Source organism: Myotis yumanensis, unplaced genomic scaffold (genome assembly GCF_028538775.1).
Source record: "Myotis yumanensis isolate MYYU_CA2020_CCGP unplaced genomic scaffold, mMyoYum1.0.hap1 SCAF_3, whole genome shotgun sequence".
In the NCBI taxonomy this organism is placed as follows: Eukaryota; Metazoa; Chordata; class Mammalia; order Chiroptera; family Vespertilionidae; genus Myotis; species Myotis yumanensis.
Window position 1 is genome coordinate 26,880,569 of NW_027223754.1, and position 21,277 is coordinate 26,901,845.

Sequence of the window (21,277 nt, forward strand, 5' to 3'; positions counted from 1 at the left end):
CCGCCCCCGCGGGTGACTCGGCCCGCGGTGAGGGCGTTCGGGAGGGAGGCGATGACGAGCGCACGGCCGCGCGCCCCCAAGAAGCGCAGAGCTCGGGAGCGCTGCGGCGGCGGCGGGGCGGCGGCCGAGGCGGCGCCCGGGCGGGAGTGGCGGCCGGCGGCGGTGGCGGCGGCGGGCGGCATGAGCTGGGCGCGGGCCGCGGGCCGGGTGCTGGCCGCGCTGCTGCTGGCCGCGTCCGCGCTGAGCGCCGCGCTGCTGGCCTCCGGCGACGCCCTGGAGCGCGGCACGCGAGGTGAGTGCGTGGAGGCTCCGGCCCGCGCGGCTCGGCGGCCCCCGCGCCCCTCCCGCCGCCGGGCCCGCGGGGCGCGCGATTGTCCCCTCCGTTTGCGCGACGCGACGCCCCCTCTCGGCTCGGGCGCGCGAGCGCTCAGAAGAGCGAGTCTACGGCACTAGAATGTTTGTTTCTACGACGCGGGGTGAACGTGCCAGCACCGGGAGGCTGGCGGTAGCACCCTGGCCGCTGTCGCGGGCACCCCCCCGGGTCAGCATCGTGCAGTGGGGTGGGGGGACATCCCAACGGCACCCACCCCGGACGAGAGCGGGGCGGGAGCGGGGTGCTACCTCGCCGGGAGCCGCGCCCGCCCGCCCGCCCGCCCGCCGCTGCGGGCCCCCAGCGTCTCCAGGCGACTTGTGCGCGCGCCTTGGGTCCTCCCGGTGCAGAGCTGGAGGAGAGGCGGCCGGCCGAGAGCGGTGCACCCGGTGCGCATCGCTCTGCGGGGCCAGTGTGCGGCGGCCCTTCCGCTGAAGGGAAGTCCCTTCCTAGAGGACCGGACCTGGCCGGTGCCGCGGGGCGGGGCGGGGAGCGGGATCCGGGGCCACGCCTGCCCCGCGGCCGGAGTGGCGGGACGCCCGCGCCAGCCAGTCAGCCCCGGTCCCGAACTGCACCCCGAAGGGCCCGGCCCGGCGCTGGGATGACACTCGGGAGCGAACGGCCAGCGGCCGGCGAGCGTGCAGAGACGCTCAGCTGGAGGCAACGTGGGGAGGGCGGTGATCGCAGAAGTTGGTGGTTAAAACTCCAAGTCCGGTCCCAAGCAAACTCCCCCCAGCCTCCCTCCGGAGACGTTTACTTGGGAGGTGACAGAGGCAGAGTCGAGGCTCTGGTTTATCGCACCCTGCGGTCTGTGGGGTGTCTCAGAGCGAGGTGTGCAGCCTGGAGGGGTCTGATGGGGTATTTTTTTTTTTTTTTTTGCCAGGGAAGTGAGGTGGTTCTAATGTGCGGCCGGGAGGAGAGGCCCTCAGCTTATCTACTGTTTCCCCAAAGCCTGGGCTCGCCCGGGCAAACGATGAAAATACAAATCCCAGGGCCTTTCTCCAGCCCGGGGAACGAGGCCCCAAGACCCTCTCCAGATGGTGCTTTGGTCGGGGATTGTGGGATCAGCCAAGTACAGCCATCCCTCTCCACCCTTTTCTGAATCAGAACACGGGGGCTGGGGTGTCAGGGTGAAGTTCAAACTGCCTCTCCTCCCCAGTCAAAATCTTGTAGGGCGACGACAGAATAAATTTTGAAGGAGCATCTTAGCTGGTTGTGTTTTGTATGCTGCCTCCCCCACCCCTGGACTCAAGCTGGTCCTCTCCCCCTTCTTTTATAATTGAGGAAACAGACCAAGAGGTTGCATAATCTGCCCAGTCCCAGTTTGCCAGGGACTGAGCCGAGCAATGCTCTTGCTTTGTATTTTAGCAGCGATTCATAATGATAATTATTTTAGGGGGGAAAAGGTAGTTTGCCAATAGTAATTGTATACAGTGAAGGAGAACAGTAGTGTTCTTTTTGTTGTTGTTGTTGTTAATCCTCACGGGACGGTATTTTTTCCATTGATTGTTAGAGTGGAAAGGAGGGGGGAGAGATGCAGAGAGAGAGAGAGAAACATTGATGTGAGAGAGACACATGGATTGGTTGCTTCCCGCAAGTGCCCAGAAAGAGGCTAGGGATCAGCCTGAGGTACATGCCCTTGGCCAGAATCAAGCTTGTGACCCTTTAGTCCCTAGGCTGATGCTCTAACCATTGTGCAAACTGGCTAGGGTAAGAACATAGTATTCTTAAGCGATCCACTCCAGAACCTTCAACAAGCTGTGTTGAGACGACAGCCAGAACTTCCGTGCCACCTGGACCCCAGGTTTGGGCTGGACAACTTCCTACTAAAAACCCCATCTTCATATGATTTGAGGATTCAAGTTAACCTCAAAATAGAAAAAAAAAAAATAGGTAGGATATGTCCTTTAAAATATGCCCAGCAAAGGTACTCCTGAGCAGAGAGATAGAACCAGAAGTTAAATATTTGGAAGTGGAATAAAAGTCAGATACAGCCCTGACTGGTTTGGCTCAGTGGATAGAGCGTTGGCCTGCGGACTGAAGGGTCCCAGGTTTGATTCTGGTCAAGGGCATGTACCTTGGTTGTGGGCACATCCCCAGTAGGGGGTGTGCAGGAGGCAGCTGATTGATGTTTCTCTCTTATCGATGTTTCTAACTCTATCCTTCTCCCTTCCTCTCTGTAAAAAATCAATAAAATATATTTTAAAAAAGTCAGATACACAAATTACCATTACCTTAGGGCTACTGAATGGTGACTTTATTTGGTTTATTTCCTCACCTACACATTGTAGACAGGAAGAAGAGGAGGGAGTTACTCTATTTTTAAAAATATGTTTTTATTGATCTTAGGAAGGAAGGGAGAGGAAGAGAAACATCTATCAACTGCCTCCTGCATGACCCCTATTGGGGATTGAGCCCACACCCTGGGTATATGCCCTACAGGGAATCAAACCAGTGACTTTTTGGTGCATGGGACACCACTCAAACCACTGAGCAACACCAGCCAGCTGGAGTTACTCTTTTGGAGATAATGCTTCTTGAGTGTTACCCTGATATTTCTAAAGCCAGCTGTGTCAGGAGTTGGCAGCTTTTCTTTGAGCGTCAGGTTCAATTTCAGTGTCATTGGATAGCTTAGGAATTGCACGCTTTGTGTGTTTGAGTGATACAGACTCATTGATTTTAAAAAAATACTTTCAAATGATTCAAAAAGTACAAAGATGTCAAAATCCCCTGGCTTTGCACTCATAGTCTCTCTGATTATTGTTTTCCACCTTGGCTGCATATTAGATTTACTAGGGGAGTTTTTATTATTGCTTTGGGGAGGAACATATAAAAACCTTGCTGGTTAGGGTACAGATTCTGATTTAATTGGTCTGGAGTGGGCTTTTGTACTTATTATTTTTTAAGCCTTGACGGAAGCTTTCATATTACTAAATAAAGAGGCTAGATTATTACCTTTCTAGTTGTGTTACTAAATAGTTTCCTGTGTTTTCCCTCTGCCTAGAAGCTAGAGGGTCAATTCATTTCTTCTTTATGTAATATCTATATATATAAAAGCCAAGCTACTGGAACCACAGAACAACCAGAACAACTGGAACGACCCATCGCTATGACGCGCACTGCGGCAGCCAACCAGCCCGATTGGGATCTGATCGGCCCCCCAACCTCCCGCGCCCCACCCCCCACCCACCCTGATCAGGCCCCATGGGGCTGGCCAGACCCCACCGGTGCACATTTCATGTACCGGCCTCTAGTAATAGATATAAATGGCCCAGTTGGTCTCAGTGAAATGTTTGCTTTAGCTTTAGCTAGTATTAGTTAACTTTGTTTTTCCCCAAATTTGGCAAACTTAAATTCAGATTGTGCATGTCTTGGTGGACTCCTAAGAGCAGCTAAGAAAGTGGGGAGTGTTGCCCTAACTGGTTTGGCTCAGTGGATAGAGCGTTGGCCTGTGGACTGAAGAGTCCCAGGTTCGATTCCGGTCAAGGGCATGTACCTTGGTTGCGGGCACATCCCCAGTAGGGGGTGTGCTGGAGGCAGCTGATCGATGTTTCTAACTCTCTATCCCTCTCCCTTCCTCTATGTAAAAAATCAATAAAATATATTGAAAAGAAAAGAAAGTGGGGAGCGTTAAGCCCAGGGAACACTGAGCAGTTGGGTCTTTCTGCCTTTCAGACTGAGATTTATCCTCTCTCCTTACCCGCCCCAAATCTGCTGTGGAAGCTACAAGGAGATTCAGAATTCCAAACCGAAGTGATATAAAGCAGGACTCCTCAGACTTCAATTAAAGGGTGTGCAAAACCCACACGAACCCTGCTGACCTGCTCATCCTGACTGTAGGTCTGGGATTCTGCAGGTCTCATGCTGCCCATACTGCACTCAGAGCTGATTAGTGTGACCAGGAAAGTTTGGACTTTGGAATCACACAAATTGGGCAGTTCAAAACATTTCACAGAAAAACTCTGCCCGTGGGCAGTTATATAATCCTTATGGCCATAATTTCTTCACCTGTAAAATGGAGAAAATACCTAGCTCATGAGATTGTCTTATAAAAATAGAAGATATGTGGAAACTACTAAATTCAGTGCCTGTCACATCTTAGCACTTGATGAGTGTAAGGCCCTTACACAGTGCTTTTACACACTGGGTGTGAATGGTGTTGACTGAGGCCTCCTGTGTAGTGGAGGCACTTGTGCAAAGGTGATCTGTGGGTGTGTGCACACGCATGCATGTCTGTGTATACACAAACTGAGGGATCAGAGACCCAGAATGCAGGCATTTGAGCGACACTCCTGTGAAGCCACCGTTCACACAGGTGTACTTTGTATCAAACACATTTTCAGGTGCTTTGTTTTTCTTTGATTTAAAAAAAAAATTTTTTTTCTAATTCTTACCAGGCTTAGACAAAAAAAGGCATGTAGAGCTGAAGATGGACCAGGCTTTGCTGCTCATCCATAATGAACTACTTGGGACAAACTTGACTGTCTACTGGAATTCTGAACGCTGTTATCATGTAGGTAGAGTGTTCATGCTCACAATTTTGTTTACTTTGGGGATAATTTGATATATCCTTGATGCTCATACCTGTAGCCCTTCACATGTTAACTTCAGTTTTACAGGTAAAGAAACAAACAGTCTATATAATCAGAGGAAATATAATCAGGGAGAATGCCTAGCAATGAGCAACATTTGTTTATCTTTTCCACTACCTATATTTTTAAAAAACCCATTTCTCAGTGATGAGCAGAATTGATGGAGCATGTTTTATTTTAGTCCTTTGCCTAATGCATAACCAGAGAAGGAAGTGAGGGACCTGGGTATTCTTCCAGGGACAGGGTGGTGAGGACAGTGGAGAGGCTCATGATGATAAAGAATTTATTTTAGCTGGGTATATATAACCACTGTAATTAAAATAATTATGGTCCAGTGAAGCATTACAGGCTGATAAATTTGAAATTCAAAACTTGATTTCCTTCAAAAAAATAATATCAAGATTAATTCAAGAAATTGAAAAAATTAATAGATCAGCAGCTGATTAAGAAAGCTGGAAAATTATAACAAATTTCTCTACCCAAAAATAGGTTACATTTTCAAATAATAAGTAATTCTCAATCTATATAAATTAACCTACATATACCACCCCCCAAAAAATGATGGCTTGGTATCTGATTTATTCTGCCGTATAGTTAGGATGTTCATCTTAAAACTCGGCAAAGAGATGACAAGAAATGCAGGCCAAACTTTTTAATTAATACGGGTTTAAAAGTCTTAAATGAAATTCTATCATGCAGAATAAGTTAGCATATTTAACACTTAAAAATACATATATTTCTTTATTGCTTTCAGAGAGGAAGGGAGAAGGGAGAGAGAGATAGAAACATCAGTGATGAGAGAGAATCATTGATTAGCTGCCTCCTGTGCACCTCCTACTGGGGACCGAGCCCACAACCTGGGCATGTGACTTTGGCTGGAATCGAACCTGGGGCCCTTCAGTCCACAGGCCGACGCTCTATCTGCTGAGCTAAACCGGTTAGGGCATAAGTTAGCATATTTAAAGGTTTATTTATGTTGACATTTATATCCTTGAGGAATCTTTAGAGCTCATATGCACTCTGATATGAAGACTAAACATAGGGAAAGTGGCAGCACTTTCCAAATTCATACATTTAACACAATTGTTATTAATATATAAATGGATACTTTATAGAATCTGCATAAATAATTCCAAAATTTATATGAAAGAGTAAGTGAACAAGAGAATCAAAGGACAGCCCAAAAGGAGAATGGGCATCATGAAGACCAGGTCAAATCTATTGTGACCTACACTGGCTAGGTAGCCAAAAAAGAAGGGAAGCCCAGCTGGTGTTGCTCAGTGGTTGGGCATTGACCTATGAACCAGGAGTTCACAGTTCGATTCCCAGTCAGGGCACATGCCCAAGTTGTGGATTCAATCCCCAGTGGGGGACATGCAGAAGGCAGCTGATCAGTAATTCTCTCTCATCATTGATGTCTCTATCTCTCTCCCTTCCTCTCTGAAATCAATAAAAACAATATATATATATGTGTGTGTGTATATATATATGTGCGTGTGTGTGTGCGTGTGTGTGTGCGTGTGTGTGTGTGTGTGTATATATATATATATATCAGAAGTGAAGACCAGGAGCAAAGTAAATGTAAGAAGCAAAAGCTAATTTAACATATTGCAACTAAAACCCTGGGGAAAGGCATTTAGAATTATTGTATACTATCTATCAAATGTCCCAAGTGGATTCAAGTTTTAAAAAACCTCCACAACTTAAAAAATACTAAAAAAGGCAGAGTACATTTTTAAACTAATGATGCAATAGGAGAAATGACAAGACAGATTAACACGACTGAATAAACTTTAAACACTTGTAATTAAAAACGAGGATATAACACGATGAAAAGGAAAGCCTTAGAGTGGGGAAATAGTTGATAGTTAAAAGTTTAATATTACAGTATATGAGGATGACATTTCTACAATTATGTTCAAGGGAATTTGGTGTTTAAAAGATGACTTACACCATCGGAAACAAAATTGCAAAAGAATATGGAATTATTTAATCTACTGATAATTTAAAAATGCAATCTTAATGTTGTGATATCATAAATACCTAGTACATGAACAAAAAGAAGAATGATTTTTAAATCCTGGGAAGGCTAGTGAGAAATAAATATATTGTAATTTTTCTTGAGTGCTATTTGGCACATATAACAAGAACCATTAAAATGATTATTTTTTATCCAGTAATTTTATTTTTTGAGGTTTATTTTAGGGAAAGAATTTAAATGAATAAGAGCATCCATGTATAGATCTTTTAAAAGAGAATAACTTATATAAATTATAAATACATATAATATACTTAAATTATATATTTATTTTTACAACAATATAATTCATATAAATTACATATAAAAAGATAAAACAAGCTTTGAAAGCAGCCTAAAAACACAAAATTGTAATGTTTGATGACTTATAATACAATCATTAAAAGTTATAAATATGCAAATTGTGTAGAATCATGAAAATTTATTTGTTAAATAATAATCAAAACAGTATAATGCAAGATGTTACATAGTTACATAGTTACATAGGCAAATTTTATCTAAATTATTGAAACTTAAACATTTTTTCATAAGTATGAAAGAAAGTCATCTCAGGATCTTCAGTTGGATGTTCATGTCCTCCAACAGCCAGCAGACGTCCCAGCACCTCCGACCGACCGTGCTCATGCTTTTATTTTGCAGTGCTTGCCCCAGGCTCTGGGGAATGTTTCTGGGAGTGGAGAACCTGGGAAGCCCAGCACGGCACCTGTGGCTGTGAGCACCCAGCACACCTCCATCCTGCAACTCAACGACACATTGCAAGAGAAGGAAGTTTGTAGGTTTGTACCTGCTTTGCTGTGACCAACTGAAGTCTGTTTTCTCCCTGCTTTTCTTCTTATTTGGTTTTTAGCTTTTTCTTCCTTCAAAATATTTTCCTTTATCTTTCCTGGTCTGCACCCAGGGATGCCTGTCACTCTGCTTTCATTACTTCACCAAAATCCAGCTCTTTTTCCCCTGATCTAATCATTTTTCTTAATTTTACCTAATCTTTATAGGCTGAAGTACAAATTTGGTGAATTTGGAAACTATTCTCTCTTGGTCAAGCATGTCCATAATGGAGTCAACGGAACTGCTTGTGACCTAGTCGTTAATAAGAATCCAGTCGACAGTAACCTTCGTATGTATACACTCTTTGTTGATTTTTTAAACTTTGCATTTTCAAGCGTTTTAGTTTTTGAGTACTATTTGCAATACTTTGCAATTTAAAACCTGGATTATAGGTTATCTGTCTCATAGTTATGGTATATTTAAAATGTACTTATTACTGTGTCATTGGTATTTAAAATACCAAGAAGATTATGTGATATATAAAAAAAATTATATAGTATATCAACATAGTCTCATAGTTGTTTAGTTATGAAACATAAATAAGACAAAAAAGTTAATGCGCCAGAAAGAACCTAGAAATAGAGCAATCGACTGTCAAGTATCTTTCCTTGTTTGTGTGTGTCTTACGTTGGAAGTCCAGAAGTCCCCTTGGGTTAGGAAGGGGTCATTCAGTCTGTAATAACTCCACTGAAGAATATGTTACTCTGAGCCTTACACTAGAACTAGATAATATAGTAAGTCCTAGGGCATTAGTCAGCGCTGTTCACAGAGAAGCCATTGAAGTCTGTGGGTCATGTCAAAGGATGTAAGAGCCGGTATGAAAGGGCCAATCAATGTAGGACAATTTAAGTACTAAAAAGAATGATGAATGTAATCAATGGAAACACATTGAATATACAAAACCCAGCGAGTTCACTGTGAAACTCAAAAGAGCAAAGCCCCTCTCCCCAAACAAAAACAAAACCAACACTTGGTTTGCTTTTGAGGTCTCAGGACACCTGAAGGTAACTAATGTGACTTAAAATTGTCAGTTGAAAGGAAGGATTGAAGCCTATCCTGTTTTTCCTGTTTCCGCTGTATTTTAGGATAATTAAATAGTCCTAGATCATGAGGGTAAATTCTTTAGAGAAGAGTTCCAGTTACTATAGGGCAGGATAGCAGAATATTTCACAATCCCTAATGAAATAATTGCTTTAGGCAAAACATCAGGAGTGGGTGATACCATCCAATGAAACGGGAACTTAACCAGGGAGGGGTCAGGCTTCCACAGGCTGAACACAGCGTCGGCACAGGGTCAGTCTCAGGGGCTCGAGTACAGTGGGAAAATACCACCTGTGAAGCATTCTTCCCCAAGACGGTGACCTTTTTAGTCAAGCCTTTACAGCTGCTTTCCCATGTACAGAACATTTGGAGGGTAGAAGAACACGTTCGGTGGCACCATGAGGAAGTGTACTGACAGACCTGGGACGTGAGACATACTCACAAATGACAGCTGACCTGGTGTTTGAACCAAGTCAATGGCTGCTTACGATGAAATGAGACTTAAGAGACAACACAAGCCAATGCAAGTGTGAACCTTGTTTGGATCCAGATTTGAACCCACTAAGTACAAAAAACAGTGCTAGGGAATTATTGCTAATTTTGTATGACACTGTGGTTATATCACAAAAGGTCCATTTTTAAGCAACTTTTAATTCTGAAATAGTTTTAGACTTCTAGAAACAGTGCAAGAAAGAGTTCCCATATACCCTTTACCCAGTTTTACCTAAACCCCTAAAGTATATCATCATAGTACAAAGATCCCATGTACGATTATTGAAACCAGGAACTTAACCTTGGTGCCTTCTCATCTACATACTTTTCCTTTTTCTCCTGTTGTTCCTTCTAATTTTTTTTTTTTTCTGGTCCAGGATCCAATCCAGGATCCTACCGTGCATTTGAATGTGAGGCTCCTCCTGTAATCTAGGGCAGTTCTTTGTCTTTCACGACCTTGACACTTTTGAAGAGGACTGGCCAGTTTATTAATTGGGTTTATTTGCTGTTCTCTCAGGATGAGGTCGTGCATTTTCGGTAGATTATTACGGAAGTGATGTGCCCTTCTCAGTGGATCATGTCAGGAGCTGCATGATGCTGATACATCTTTTACGAGACCGTAGCTTTAGCGATAGAACTGAGATGTAGGGACATGATGGGTGTCTGGGATTTGCTTTAAAACACTTTAGGCCAAAAAAAGCAGAGGGGAGAGTGGTAATAGATAAAGCAAGAGTGACAATATTTTGATAAGTCTAGAATTTAGGTGATGGGTGTGCGTGGGTTTATTGTACAATTCTCCGTATTTTTGTGTAGTTTGGTATTTTTCATAATGAAAATTAGCACTCCCCTTATGAAGGGTTCTCAGTTGTTTATAGGAAGTTTAGCATAACAATATAGGCTTTTCCTTTATTTGTTGTGATTTTTATTTTTTGTATTTTCTCATTTACAGATTAAATGTAATAACATGACAACTTTGATTCTTCTGATGACATTTTTGGTGATAACATGCTTTCTGTTATTTTTATAGCTGTGTGTATTGCGTTCCTTGTTGGTCTGGCGGTCATCATTGCTGTGTGCTTTCTAAGGTTCTTGTTGAGGTAAGCACCACTGGGGAAAGTAGTAGTATTCTTTGATGAAAGGAATGCTTACTGTGTCCACCATGCCCCTTCCAGCCCTAGGACTAGGGATTCAGTGTAGCATAAGAGATGATATATTGACTTCAGTGAAATGATAGCCTAGTTCTATTTGGTCTTGGCCTTCAGTCCTCCCAAATGGCTGAAAAAGTAGAAGCAAATGCTTGAGAAATAATTTCCTGAAAGAGTCTCACATCCTGCTTTATGATGAGTAGAAGTGGTGATTGTAGGAGGTGGTTTCCACAGTGGACTTTTCTTCCTTCCCTCTGGCTCTGAGCCCTGGGGCCACCCCTCTAATCCAGTTTCCCAACTCCCACCAGCCTGGGCATCTGGCAGCAGAGATGGAGGATGAGGTGTGGTACCTCTGGACCCCAGCAGGGTTAGCAGTTTGAGGAAATTCTTTCTTTTTTTTTTTTTTTTTAATATATTTTATTGATTTTTTACAGAGAGGAAGGGAGAGGGATAGAGAGTTAGAAACATCGACGAGACAGAAACATCGATCAGCTGCCCCCTGCACATCTCCCACTGGGGATGTGCCCGCAACCCAGGCACATGCCCTTGACCGGAATCGAACCCGGGACCCCTCAGTCCGCAGGCCGACGCTCCATCCACTGAGCCAAACCGGTTTCGGCGAGGAAATTCTTTCTTGAGTAACAGTGATTCTGATGAGAGTGAATTAATAGACTGGAAAAGAAAAAGAAAGTAAAATAGATCCAGGCCTGGCAAATCGTCTTTCAAAGGAAAGTTCCTGTATGTTTTAAAAGGAAAAAGATCGATTTTTCATGCACTCAGCCTGTTAGGGTCTCAGGAAGGACCACAGGGTTTTATTGGTGAGCTGTATGCAAATTGGAAGGAAGGAGAACCTGGCCTTTAAGGTTGCTCACTCCGGGAACCCTGCAACTTTAGGGCTTTTATGCACTTTGACCCACTGCCTTTGTGCATCCCAGAAATAACTCCTGTAGGGGAAACCTGACTGTATGTAGGGGTAACAGGATGACCTGCTGCTCAGAAGCAAGTGTGGAATCTACCTGCTTTTTAGGGACAGAGTATGATCCTAGCAGAGGCGTTTCATTTCTTTGAATTAAGGTATCATCTTGTCAGTCTTTGGATATGATGCAAATACTGTTCCAGTTTGTTAGGATTTTCTTCATGTGGTGCTTTTCATGTGAATGTATCTATTGCATCACTTTCTAAAGTAATTGGTAGCTGATATCAAGCTCTGGCAAAGGGAGGAGGTACCACCTCACTCCACTGGGAATTGAAACTCTGCTTTGCATGAGAGTCTGCCTTTGCAGAATGCTGTGATTGGCAAAGCAAGATCCCTGTCCTTGCCCCGTCAGTCCCCAGCATGCCCATGAAAGGCTGGGGAAGTTCAGGTTCGTCTGAACCAGAAAAAGTAGCAAGAATACAGCTTCTCTCCTTTCACTTGGAGAACAAGCATGTACAACCATTTTTAAAAGTTCAGTTTTAAAATATTTTAACTTCTCCTTTTCACCCTTCCTTAGATGTCTCTATTTTAATATTTTTCATGTAACAGTGATGTTATCAGTTCTGAATAAACTAGAAATAGGAGTTGAGTTGTGGGGAAAACAAGAGAAGAGATTAAAAATACATTCAGCCCTAGCCAGTTTGCTCAGTGGATAGAGCATTGGCCTGCAGACCAAAGGGCCCCGGGTTTGATTCCGGTCAAGGGCACATACCTTGGTTGCAGGCTCCTCCCAGGCCTGGGCCCTGGTCAGGGCTCATGCAGGAGGCAACCAATTGATGCGTTTCTCTCACATCAGTGTTTCTCTTTGTCTTTCCCTCTCTCTTCCACTCTCCCTAAAAATCAATGGAAAAATATCCTCTGATGAGGATTAACAACAACGTAAATATATTCACTGACTATATAGATCATGCTTGGATACTGATTTAAACAATTATACTGTAAGGAAAAACTTATGAGATTGAGAAATTGAACTGGCCATTTGACAATATTAAGGAATTATTGATAATATTTTTAAATGCAATAAAGGTACTACAGTTATATTTAAAAATTGAAAAGTTTTATTGTTTGGAGATATATACTGAAGTGTTTATAGATGAAATGATATGATGTTTGGGATTCTTTAAAAGGGGCAAAAAAATAAATAAAAATAAAATAAGGGGCATCGTGTGGGAGTGTGGAGGAAGTAAGACTGACGTGTAGATACTTGTTGAAGCTGGGAGGTTGGTCTGTGAGACTTCTTATACTAGTTCCTCTACTTCTGCAAATGCTTGAAACTTTCCACAATAAAAAAAAAAAAAAGAAAGAAAAAGGAAAAATCCTATGTATTGGATAATTCAAATGTACAAAGTTTATGTAAAAGTTTATGTAAAATGAGTTTTTCTCATTTTAAAGAAAAGCCAGTTAATATATTTATCTTTTGTTAATCATGTAAATCAGTTTAATATTATCTGGATATCTTTTTGAACAAAAGTACCCTTCTAGAAAATAAGAACCCCATATATTAACTATTTGAATTACTCCAAAGTTACTTTCAAGCTTTCTCAGTATGTATATATGCATTTTAGTTCAGTTGTAGCTGAGTCTGTGTAATGGGTTTTTGCTTTTTGTTTTTAACAGTTCAGATTTGCATTTCTTTGTATAGACACAGGCCACATTCTTGTTATTTTTAATAGCTGTATCTCACCCTGTTACACAGTTGCCATATACTGTGTAACAGGGTCATTTCTCTATTGAGTGTGCTTGTTTGAAATTTCTTGCTATTCTTATTTTAATGATATGATGCATTATTAATACGAATTCTTATTAGCATTATTAGTAGTATTAATAAGAATTCTAGCCACAGGGAATAATAACCTCAATAAATCCTCACAACAACTCTATTCCTATTTCTATTGATGAGAAAATTATGCTGTAAGTCAAGCATTTAAAATACAGTTGCTATAAACTTTGATTTGTACTTTTGTTTCTTTAAAAATTTTAAATGTTTAATTCTTTGACTTGTATGGGATTTGAACTTACAATAATTTTCGTTTTAATCAATTAATATGCTATCCAGTCATTTTGAAATTCTGCCAAAGAACACAAAAGAACTGTGCCTTCTATTTGTTTACAGTTTGGATGACTTTAATAACTGGATTTCTAAAGCAATAAATTCTCGGGAAACAGATCGCCTCATCAACTCCGTGAGTTATTAGACTGCGTCATGTATTGTCTGGGTGGTTTTGTTCGTTTGGAATTTACAGTTTCCTTCTTAATCATCTGTAATATCTGGTTTAATTCATCTTATTTACGTTGTGGAAGGCCAGGTCATGTGTCCTGTATTCTTAATAAAGAGCAGCTTCTCTCAGCTCTGTGAAGGGCACTGTCCCCTCTGCTTCTTCCCTGAGGTTGGGCTCTGGGCTGCCTCGCGATGCGTGATGCGGGGACGTTCGCTCTGCAGGCCGTGCTGTTGAATCAGTCCAGTTACGTAGAGAGTCACTGAGCACCAGAGACATTAGTGTTGACTCCGTAAATGCCAAGGCCTCCTGAGATGAGCAAGCATATTGCTGTGCTGATAAATTCATTATGGACATATGGATGCCCCCGTGTGGACATTCTTGCTTGTATGTTTGCACAGATGCAACTTATGGACCAGTTCTTTGTGGTCGTGTATCAGCATGGGCAGTGCAAGCTCAGCAAAAGGCACAAAATCAAATAAAGGAAAAACTAAACCTCCAGATGGGATCCTTACAAAAGCAAATTGAAGTATTGTTCAGAACAACGATCTTTAGCTGTCCACGTGGTTCACTTCTCCCTAAACAATGGGAAAATGAAATTTACTCCCTAGCATTATGAATCACTTGTCCGTCTCCCCTTTTTTCTGAAGGAGCTGGGCTCTCCAAGCAGGGCAGGCCTGTTCGGTGACGATGCCCAACCAGAAGTATGGCGTCTGTCTGCGGTGCCTCCGCGCCTCCGCTGTGTGGACACGTTCCGGGGGTACGTGGCTCCCTTGTAACACTGTGGGCACAGGTAGTCTCAGGTTACATGTTTACACATAAACACACTTCTATGTTAAAAGTATTTCATATTTCTTTTACTTTCTAGGCTAGAAAGGATTTCTTGCTATAAAAGAAAAGCAGCAGCCCTAGCCGGTTTGGCTCAGTGGATAGAGTGTCAACCTGCGGACTGAAGGGTCCCGGGTTCAATTCCATTTAAGGGCACGTACCTTAGTTGCAGATTCCCCGGCCCTGGTCGGGGTGTGTGCAGGAGGCAACTAGTTGATGTGTCTCTCTCACATTGATGTTTCTCTGTCTCTCCCTCTCTCTTCCACTCTCTCCAAAAGTCAATGGAAAAATGTCCTCAGGTGAAGATTAACCAAAAAAACACACAAAAAAAGAGAAAAGCAGCAGCCTCTCCTTACTGGGAAGCTTTGGTCGTCAGTGTCTGTGAGCTGGCGAGGAGTAGTGGGGCACGACCAGAGCCAGTTGCCACTGGTGTGTACATTCTGCTGAGTTAAGGTCATTTGCATTTGGGCAAGTAGCTGTACGTGGGGCCCCCACATCCACATGCACCCCCATGTCTGGCCAGTCACTTGACAGATGAGAAGATGCAGTAGTTTAGAAACGCAACACCAGCACCCCAAGGAGTTGTCCTCTAGCCGCCTTCACTGCCGTCCTTCACCGCCACTAGCAAAGCAGCTAGAATATCAGGCCTTTTTTTTTTTTTTAAATATATTTTATTGATTTTTTACAGAGAGGAAGGGAGAGGGATAGAGAGTTAGAAACATCGATGAGAGAGAAACATCGATCAGCTGCCTCCTGCACAGCCCCTACTGGGGATGTGCCCGCAACCAAGGTACATGCCCTTGACTGGAATCGAACCTGGGACCCTGGAGTTCGCAGGCTGACGCTCTAGCCACTGAGCCAAACCAGTTAGGGCCAGGCATTTTTTTATAACAAACCCACAGCATCATATGGTAAATTGTTACCTATAATAATAAAAATGTAATATGCTAATTAGACCGGATGTCCTTCTGGACAACCTTCCGGATGAAGCCGAAGCTGGGACTGCAACCATGGGATGGAGGAAGCTGCCGCGGCTGCGAGGGAGGGATCCAGGCAGCCACCGAGGCTGCGCCGTCCTACTCTTGCACGAATTTCCTGCATTGGGCCTCTAGTTGTTTTATAGTTCTGGTAGAAGAATGAACACCAGGACCAAACTCTGAAAATAAAGTATAAAAGTGTAGAGCTGAAAACAAATATCTAGGTATCAGGTCTGCCATTTCTACTCACCAAGGTCTCTCACTCTCCAGTGATAACCTTAGAATCCTGTCCTAGCATCACCAGAGCTCTGAGTGCTCCTGGTGTGTATATGTGAAGCCAGGTAATAATAACAAAAAATGATGATAATAGTAACAATTGCTAACAGTTTTGCGTTCTTAACCAAGTGCTGAGACTGTTCTTACGTGTCTTAATTTATTCTCTTTACAACCCGATGAGGTGTATATGTTTAATATGCCTGTTTCACAGATGAAGAAGTTGAGCCAGAGGGTTAAGTAACTTGCCTAAGGTCACTCAGAAGAACTGAGACAGCCAGGATTAGATCCTTAGCAGTTGAGCTCCAGAGTCCCCATAAATGATCACATTGACATACCAAAGTCTTTGCTGCCTGCATTCTACAGAGTTCGCATCAAACAATAGCATATCCAGAATCAACGTTATTGTATTAATTTTTCTTTTTGATTCTCATCGCCACTTTTGGAGATAAAACTTTCGCAGGTAGACAGGAACTAACATTTACTAAGGGCCTAAAATTGCCCAGCACTGGTCAGGTGCTATCAGGAACATTCTTCTTAAACAGTCCCAGCGTTTCCTATGTGGGGTAGGTTCCCTCTTACAGAGAAGCACATGGAGGTCGCTGTGAGAGTCTTGCCCAAGGTCTTTTGACCCAGAAGAGAGAAGCACCTAAGATTTGAACCTTCAGGTCTGGCTACAGTGACTGTGAACTTGAGATGCCTGAATGAGTAGCACAGCATCGAGAGATTGGGAATGTTTGGCTTTGCTTTCAGGTTACACAGTTGACTGTCAATGTGAATTTTTCTTAAGGCTTCATCTTGTTAGAAATGTTGGCAACAGAGGGACCTTGGTGGAGGGTCCTGACTGTGGTGGTTAGAAGCAATCATTCCTCTCTTGCTATGCGCCCTCTGGTGTCATGACTGCGCCTGTGTTTGTAAGTGTGTCTCTGGCCATCGGCCGTTCCTTGTCACATGTGCTGGCCCTGACTGTGTGCTCCTTCTTGCTTCACAGGCTAGCACTCATCCTCATGGTCTTCGTTAATTATGGAGGAGGAAAATACTGGTACTTCAAACATGCGAGTTGGAATGGTACGTTATTTTCCTAAAGGTAGCGTCGCTTAAGTGGGACCCCTTCAAAGAACTGTGGGCAGGAGCGCCACCCAGCGTCCCCCAGGAGCCAGAGATGAGGCCCCAGCAGGCTCCTGCCCCCATAGAATGACCTCTAGGTTATTTTGCTGTTCTGTCTTTTGTGTTCTGTGGCTCCATGATGCCTCACTGTGATAACACGGAGACTCCACGGTCTCAGCTGTGGGACTGAGGCTCTGCAGTTGTTAAGAACTTAGTTGTAGCCCTGGCCGGTTTGGCTCAGTGGATAGAGCATCGGCCCGAGGACTGAAAGCTCCTGCTTTCAATTCCAGTCAAAGGCACATACCTCGGTTGCAGGTTCGATCCCCACCCTGGTTGGAGTGCATGTGAGAGGCAACCAGTCTGTGTGTGTCTCACATTGATGTTTCTCTCTCTGTCTCTCCCTCTCCCTTCCATTCGCTCTAAAAATCAATAGAAAAATATCCTCAGGTGAGGATTAACAAAAAAAAGAAAAAGTAAGTCCGTTGTAAATGATCCCTGTCATGTTCTAGATGTGCCTTTCAGTGGAGCCATGCACATACCTTCGGAGACACCTGGCCCTCGTGGGTGCCATTGACTGCAGTTGGTCTGAGTGGTGCTGAGCGATGGCTGTGCATTGGCCTTGGCGTTCGGTTTAAGAATGGGTTTAGAGTAGCACGGCTTAAGGATAACAGACTTGTCCACAGCTGCTAGTCTGGTTCTCCCGGGCCCAGTTATGTTCCTAGGCAAGGCTATAGGCCCAGGGACAGGTTGCAGGGTCCCCGGGGAGGGCCTGTGTGTTCCTTCACAGTGTTTTCCTTTTAAATTTAGGAAGTATTCACACTCTAGATTCCCTTTCCTTACCGCTCCGTGTTGGTGTTTCCCTGCAGGACTGACAGTGGCTGACCTTGTGTTCCCATGGTGAGTTTGTCTGCCACCAGCTTTCCCGCAGGTCATCTCCGGGTTTTCCTTTTCAGCTGATGTGGGAGCCTTCCTTGAGACCAGCCTTGAGTTCTGGGCCACAGGCCTGTGTCACTCACAGGCCTCTGCTGTGACGAGGTCCTTCCAAAAGTCGTGGTACTGGACAGTTCTTACTCTTCACATGCGTAGTGCTCATCTAAGACGTGTGCATATAAAAGACGAGTGTTAGTGTGGACACATGTACTGTACGAGGTCCTGGAATCTTGTAGGAAATGATAAATGCCACTAATCCTGAAAATAAGTATAAAAATCATTCCTAAAAGTAACGCTGTATATTGGTATCAGGGAATTCTGGTAAGTCTGTAACAGGGCAATGATATTCTAAAGTAAAATTTGGAATAATAATGGAGAACTAAACACTGTCTTTACTCCTCTGTGGCTGCTAACCTTGTTGGGGGACCCTGACCTCCCATACAAGGAAGAACCTATGTCTTTGCTGTGACACCTTGAGCTCCATCATTAGGAAGTGGTCCTGGCTGTTGGTTTAAGTCTTTGGTCCCTTGTGTTTCATCACTAATATAAACTCAGGGCTTTTGTGGGCAAGAGGCCTGGGTTTTTTTTGTTGTTGTTTTTGAGCCAGATTAGGAGGAACTTTTACAAGCCCACAGACCTGCTAATTATTTACGTATATTCTCTGTGAGGGTCCCTACAGAGGCTTGCTGTGTGCAGTCGGAGCAAACCCATCTCTGTAACCCTTCTTCAAATAGAGAAATTGCTATTCTGATTTTTTTTAAAGAGGTAATTTAGTATGGTAAAAGAAAGGAAAGAAAAGAGATGCGTGGCTCAGACAAAATCAGAAAAGAAAAAAAATAAATAAAGCTTTCATTTTTCTTCCAGGAGCAAAAGTGAGTTAGAAATGATTGAAGTGTGTGGTTTGTTTCTCAAGGACCGGAGGGCATGCTAGTGAATGCTGAGCTGATTGGATTACAGCATTTCCATCCTTATTTCTCTCTGATGATTACCTGGGACAGTTGTTCTTGGAAATTGCACCTAGTGCTGAAGAATCTCCCCTAGGACAGGACTCCAGGGCACACAAACCTGACAGCCTAGAGGGCTGCGTTCTATGTTTCCTTCGCTATTAACCCAATGTCATTTCAGTAATTGGCTACTTTTAAAAAATCATGTGTAGCTTCTCTTATGTAACAGATTATAAAATATTATGATATGTTAACAATTTTTTTGGTATATATAGATCAGAACATTAGAAATGGCCATCTAGTAATAGCTGGGTATTTTTTTTTAGGTTTGTATTTATTATGGGATCTTCAATTTTTCTATCGATGACTTCCATACTGCAGCGGGGATGTTCAAAATTCAGACTGTTGGGGAAAGTTGCATGGAGGAGTTTCCTGTTAATCTGCATAGGAATTGTCATTGTGAACCCCAATTATTGCCTTGGTCCATGTAAGTATATCCCCCCCCCCCCCCCCCCGTCTGTTCGTATATATTCAGGTTGAAATATGGAAACTACACAGTATAATTCGAAAGAAGTGTAATCTCTCCATCGCAGGTACCTACAAAAAGAACAGTTATTAGAAAAGTATACATAATGCTTGTATAACTTTGGGCATTATTGTTATCCTATTGGACTTCTAGACCTGGGCCACCCAAACCCAAAGAAAGTGCAAGAGATGGGAGCGCTTTCTTCAGATGATCCAAGTGCAGAGTGGGGCCAAGTGGGGCCCACACCAGGTCGCCTGTTTCTCAGACCCTGCCCTCCTGCCACTTTGCTTTCAGTAACTTTCATAATAAGGCTGTTGTGTGGTGGTTCAAAATTTCACCTTTGTCACCTGCCACCTGTGTGCCATCTGGGTCGCTGGGAAGGCATGACACCTTTGTCATTGTCTTAGGGGTGTGAGCGAGACAGGAAAGCTGAAGGAAGGATGTAGGTCCTTTGTTTGGGACCCAGTATCAGAATCGAGGAAGGTGCTGGTCATTGTCCTCCTGGGGCAGTAGCAGAAGTGGACACAAATAGCTAGACACGAGCCAGAGGAACCCCCCCAGGCAATGACCACTAAGACTAGGCATTAGGAGGAGGTAGAGGTCACTTCTAGTTGGGGTCACAAGGGAAGGTGTCACAGAAAAGTTGACTCGTGGATCTCCAGAGGCGGGCCACTGCTCGCAGGATACATTATAGGTTCATTATAGGGTTCCACTCTTCTAGTGATAGAGCCTGGTGGCCTGTAGGGTAGGGAGAGTCCATCGGTGGATTGTGAGTTGAACCCATAGTCTCATGAGAAAGGCCCAGGAGATGCACTTCAAGGCTAAGGGTAGTTCCTGCTTCATCCCCACCCCCGAGGCAGACATTTCTGTTCTCATCCCAGTCCTCCAGCGGGCCAGCTTCCTGCTGTGAGTGTGAGCATGTCTGCTGACCACATGTAGTATTTCCGTCTCCGAGAGCTTAAAGAGGACGCACTCAGGTGCAGTGTAGGTGTGTCTTCCCCCTTAGGAGAAAGTAATGCCTTGAGGTGAGATGAGAGATGCTGACTAACCTCTCCCAAACTTGGGCCTCCTGCAGTGTCGTGGGATAAGGTGCGGATCCCCGGCGTGCTCCAGCGGCTGGGGGTGACCTACTTCGTGGTGGCTGTGCTAGAGCTCCTCTTTGCCAAGCCTGTGCCTGAAAGCTGTGTCTCGGTGAGAAACCCTGTTTTTTAAAAGAGGGGGCGGGGGAATGTCTCTGGTTTTTAGAACTTTCTTTAGTTCTGAGTGCAGTACTGTACTTCAGTAGATTCTTTGATGCTGTTAGTCAAATGTATTCTTTTTTACTTCAGTTAGTTATTTTTATTTAGTCTTTATATCAGCCATTTTAAAGTTAATTTTTAAAGAGAGAGAGCAAGGTAGAGAGAGAAACATCGATTTGTTGTTCTGCTTATTTATGCATTCATTGGTTGCTTCTTGTATGTACTCTGAATGGAGATTGAATCTGCAATCTTGGCCTAATGGGACCTCATTCTAACCAACTGAGCCACACAGCCAGAGCTATCAGTCAGGTCTTTTGGAGGTTTATTTTTGTGTTAAAAAACACATGAGATCTACCTGCTTAACACATTTTTAAGTGTCCAGTAACCAAAGGTATTTGGATGGTGTTAAAATAATATCACCATCACCTAGATTGCTGGCTCAATCTCTTTTAATTTCCTTGTGGTATACGATATATATAATATACAATAGGCCTGGTGCATGGATTCGTGCATGAGTGGGGTCCCTCAGCATGGCCTGCGGAGATCAGGCCGAAATCGGCTCTCTGACACCCCCCGAGGGGTCCTGAATTGTGAGAGGGCGCAGACCAGGGCCTCTAGTATGCATATAAGATCTTTGGTTAATCTCTTCCCGCCCCCCGCCCCCCTTCCTCTCTTCACTCTTCACTCTGGGATTCATCAGTCTGTTCCATGTTTCCATGTCTGTGGTTTCCCTTCCTGCATTGAGTGTCTGCCCCCTGG

The 21,277-nt window shown here is 43.9% G+C and overlaps 1 protein-coding gene across 1 annotated transcript in view; it reads left to right on the forward strand.

Moving 5' to 3' along the window:
* The first annotated feature begins 35 nt into the window (after window positions 1-35).
* Window positions 36-21,277, forward strand: part of HGSNAT (heparan-alpha-glucosaminide N-acetyltransferase) — a 33,773-nt gene continuing 12,531 nt past the window's right edge. Inside the window, exons 1-11 of the mRNA XM_070408502.1 lie at window positions 36-292; window positions 4,768-4,883; window positions 7,640-7,776; window positions 7,993-8,114; window positions 10,386-10,455; window positions 13,593-13,662; window positions 14,346-14,455; window positions 16,765-16,841; window positions 17,747-17,777; window positions 19,081-19,241; window positions 20,356-20,471. Coding sequence (XP_070264603.1) covers window positions 52-292; window positions 4,768-4,883; window positions 7,640-7,776; window positions 7,993-8,114; window positions 10,386-10,455; window positions 13,593-13,662; window positions 14,346-14,455; window positions 16,765-16,841; window positions 17,747-17,777; window positions 19,081-19,241; window positions 20,356-20,471 — 1,251 coding nt within the window. The 5' untranslated portion in view covers window positions 36-51. The remainder of the gene's footprint in view (window positions 293-4,767; window positions 4,884-7,639; window positions 7,777-7,992; window positions 8,115-10,385; window positions 10,456-13,592; window positions 13,663-14,345; window positions 14,456-16,764; window positions 16,842-17,746; window positions 17,778-19,080; window positions 19,242-20,355; window positions 20,472-21,277) is intronic.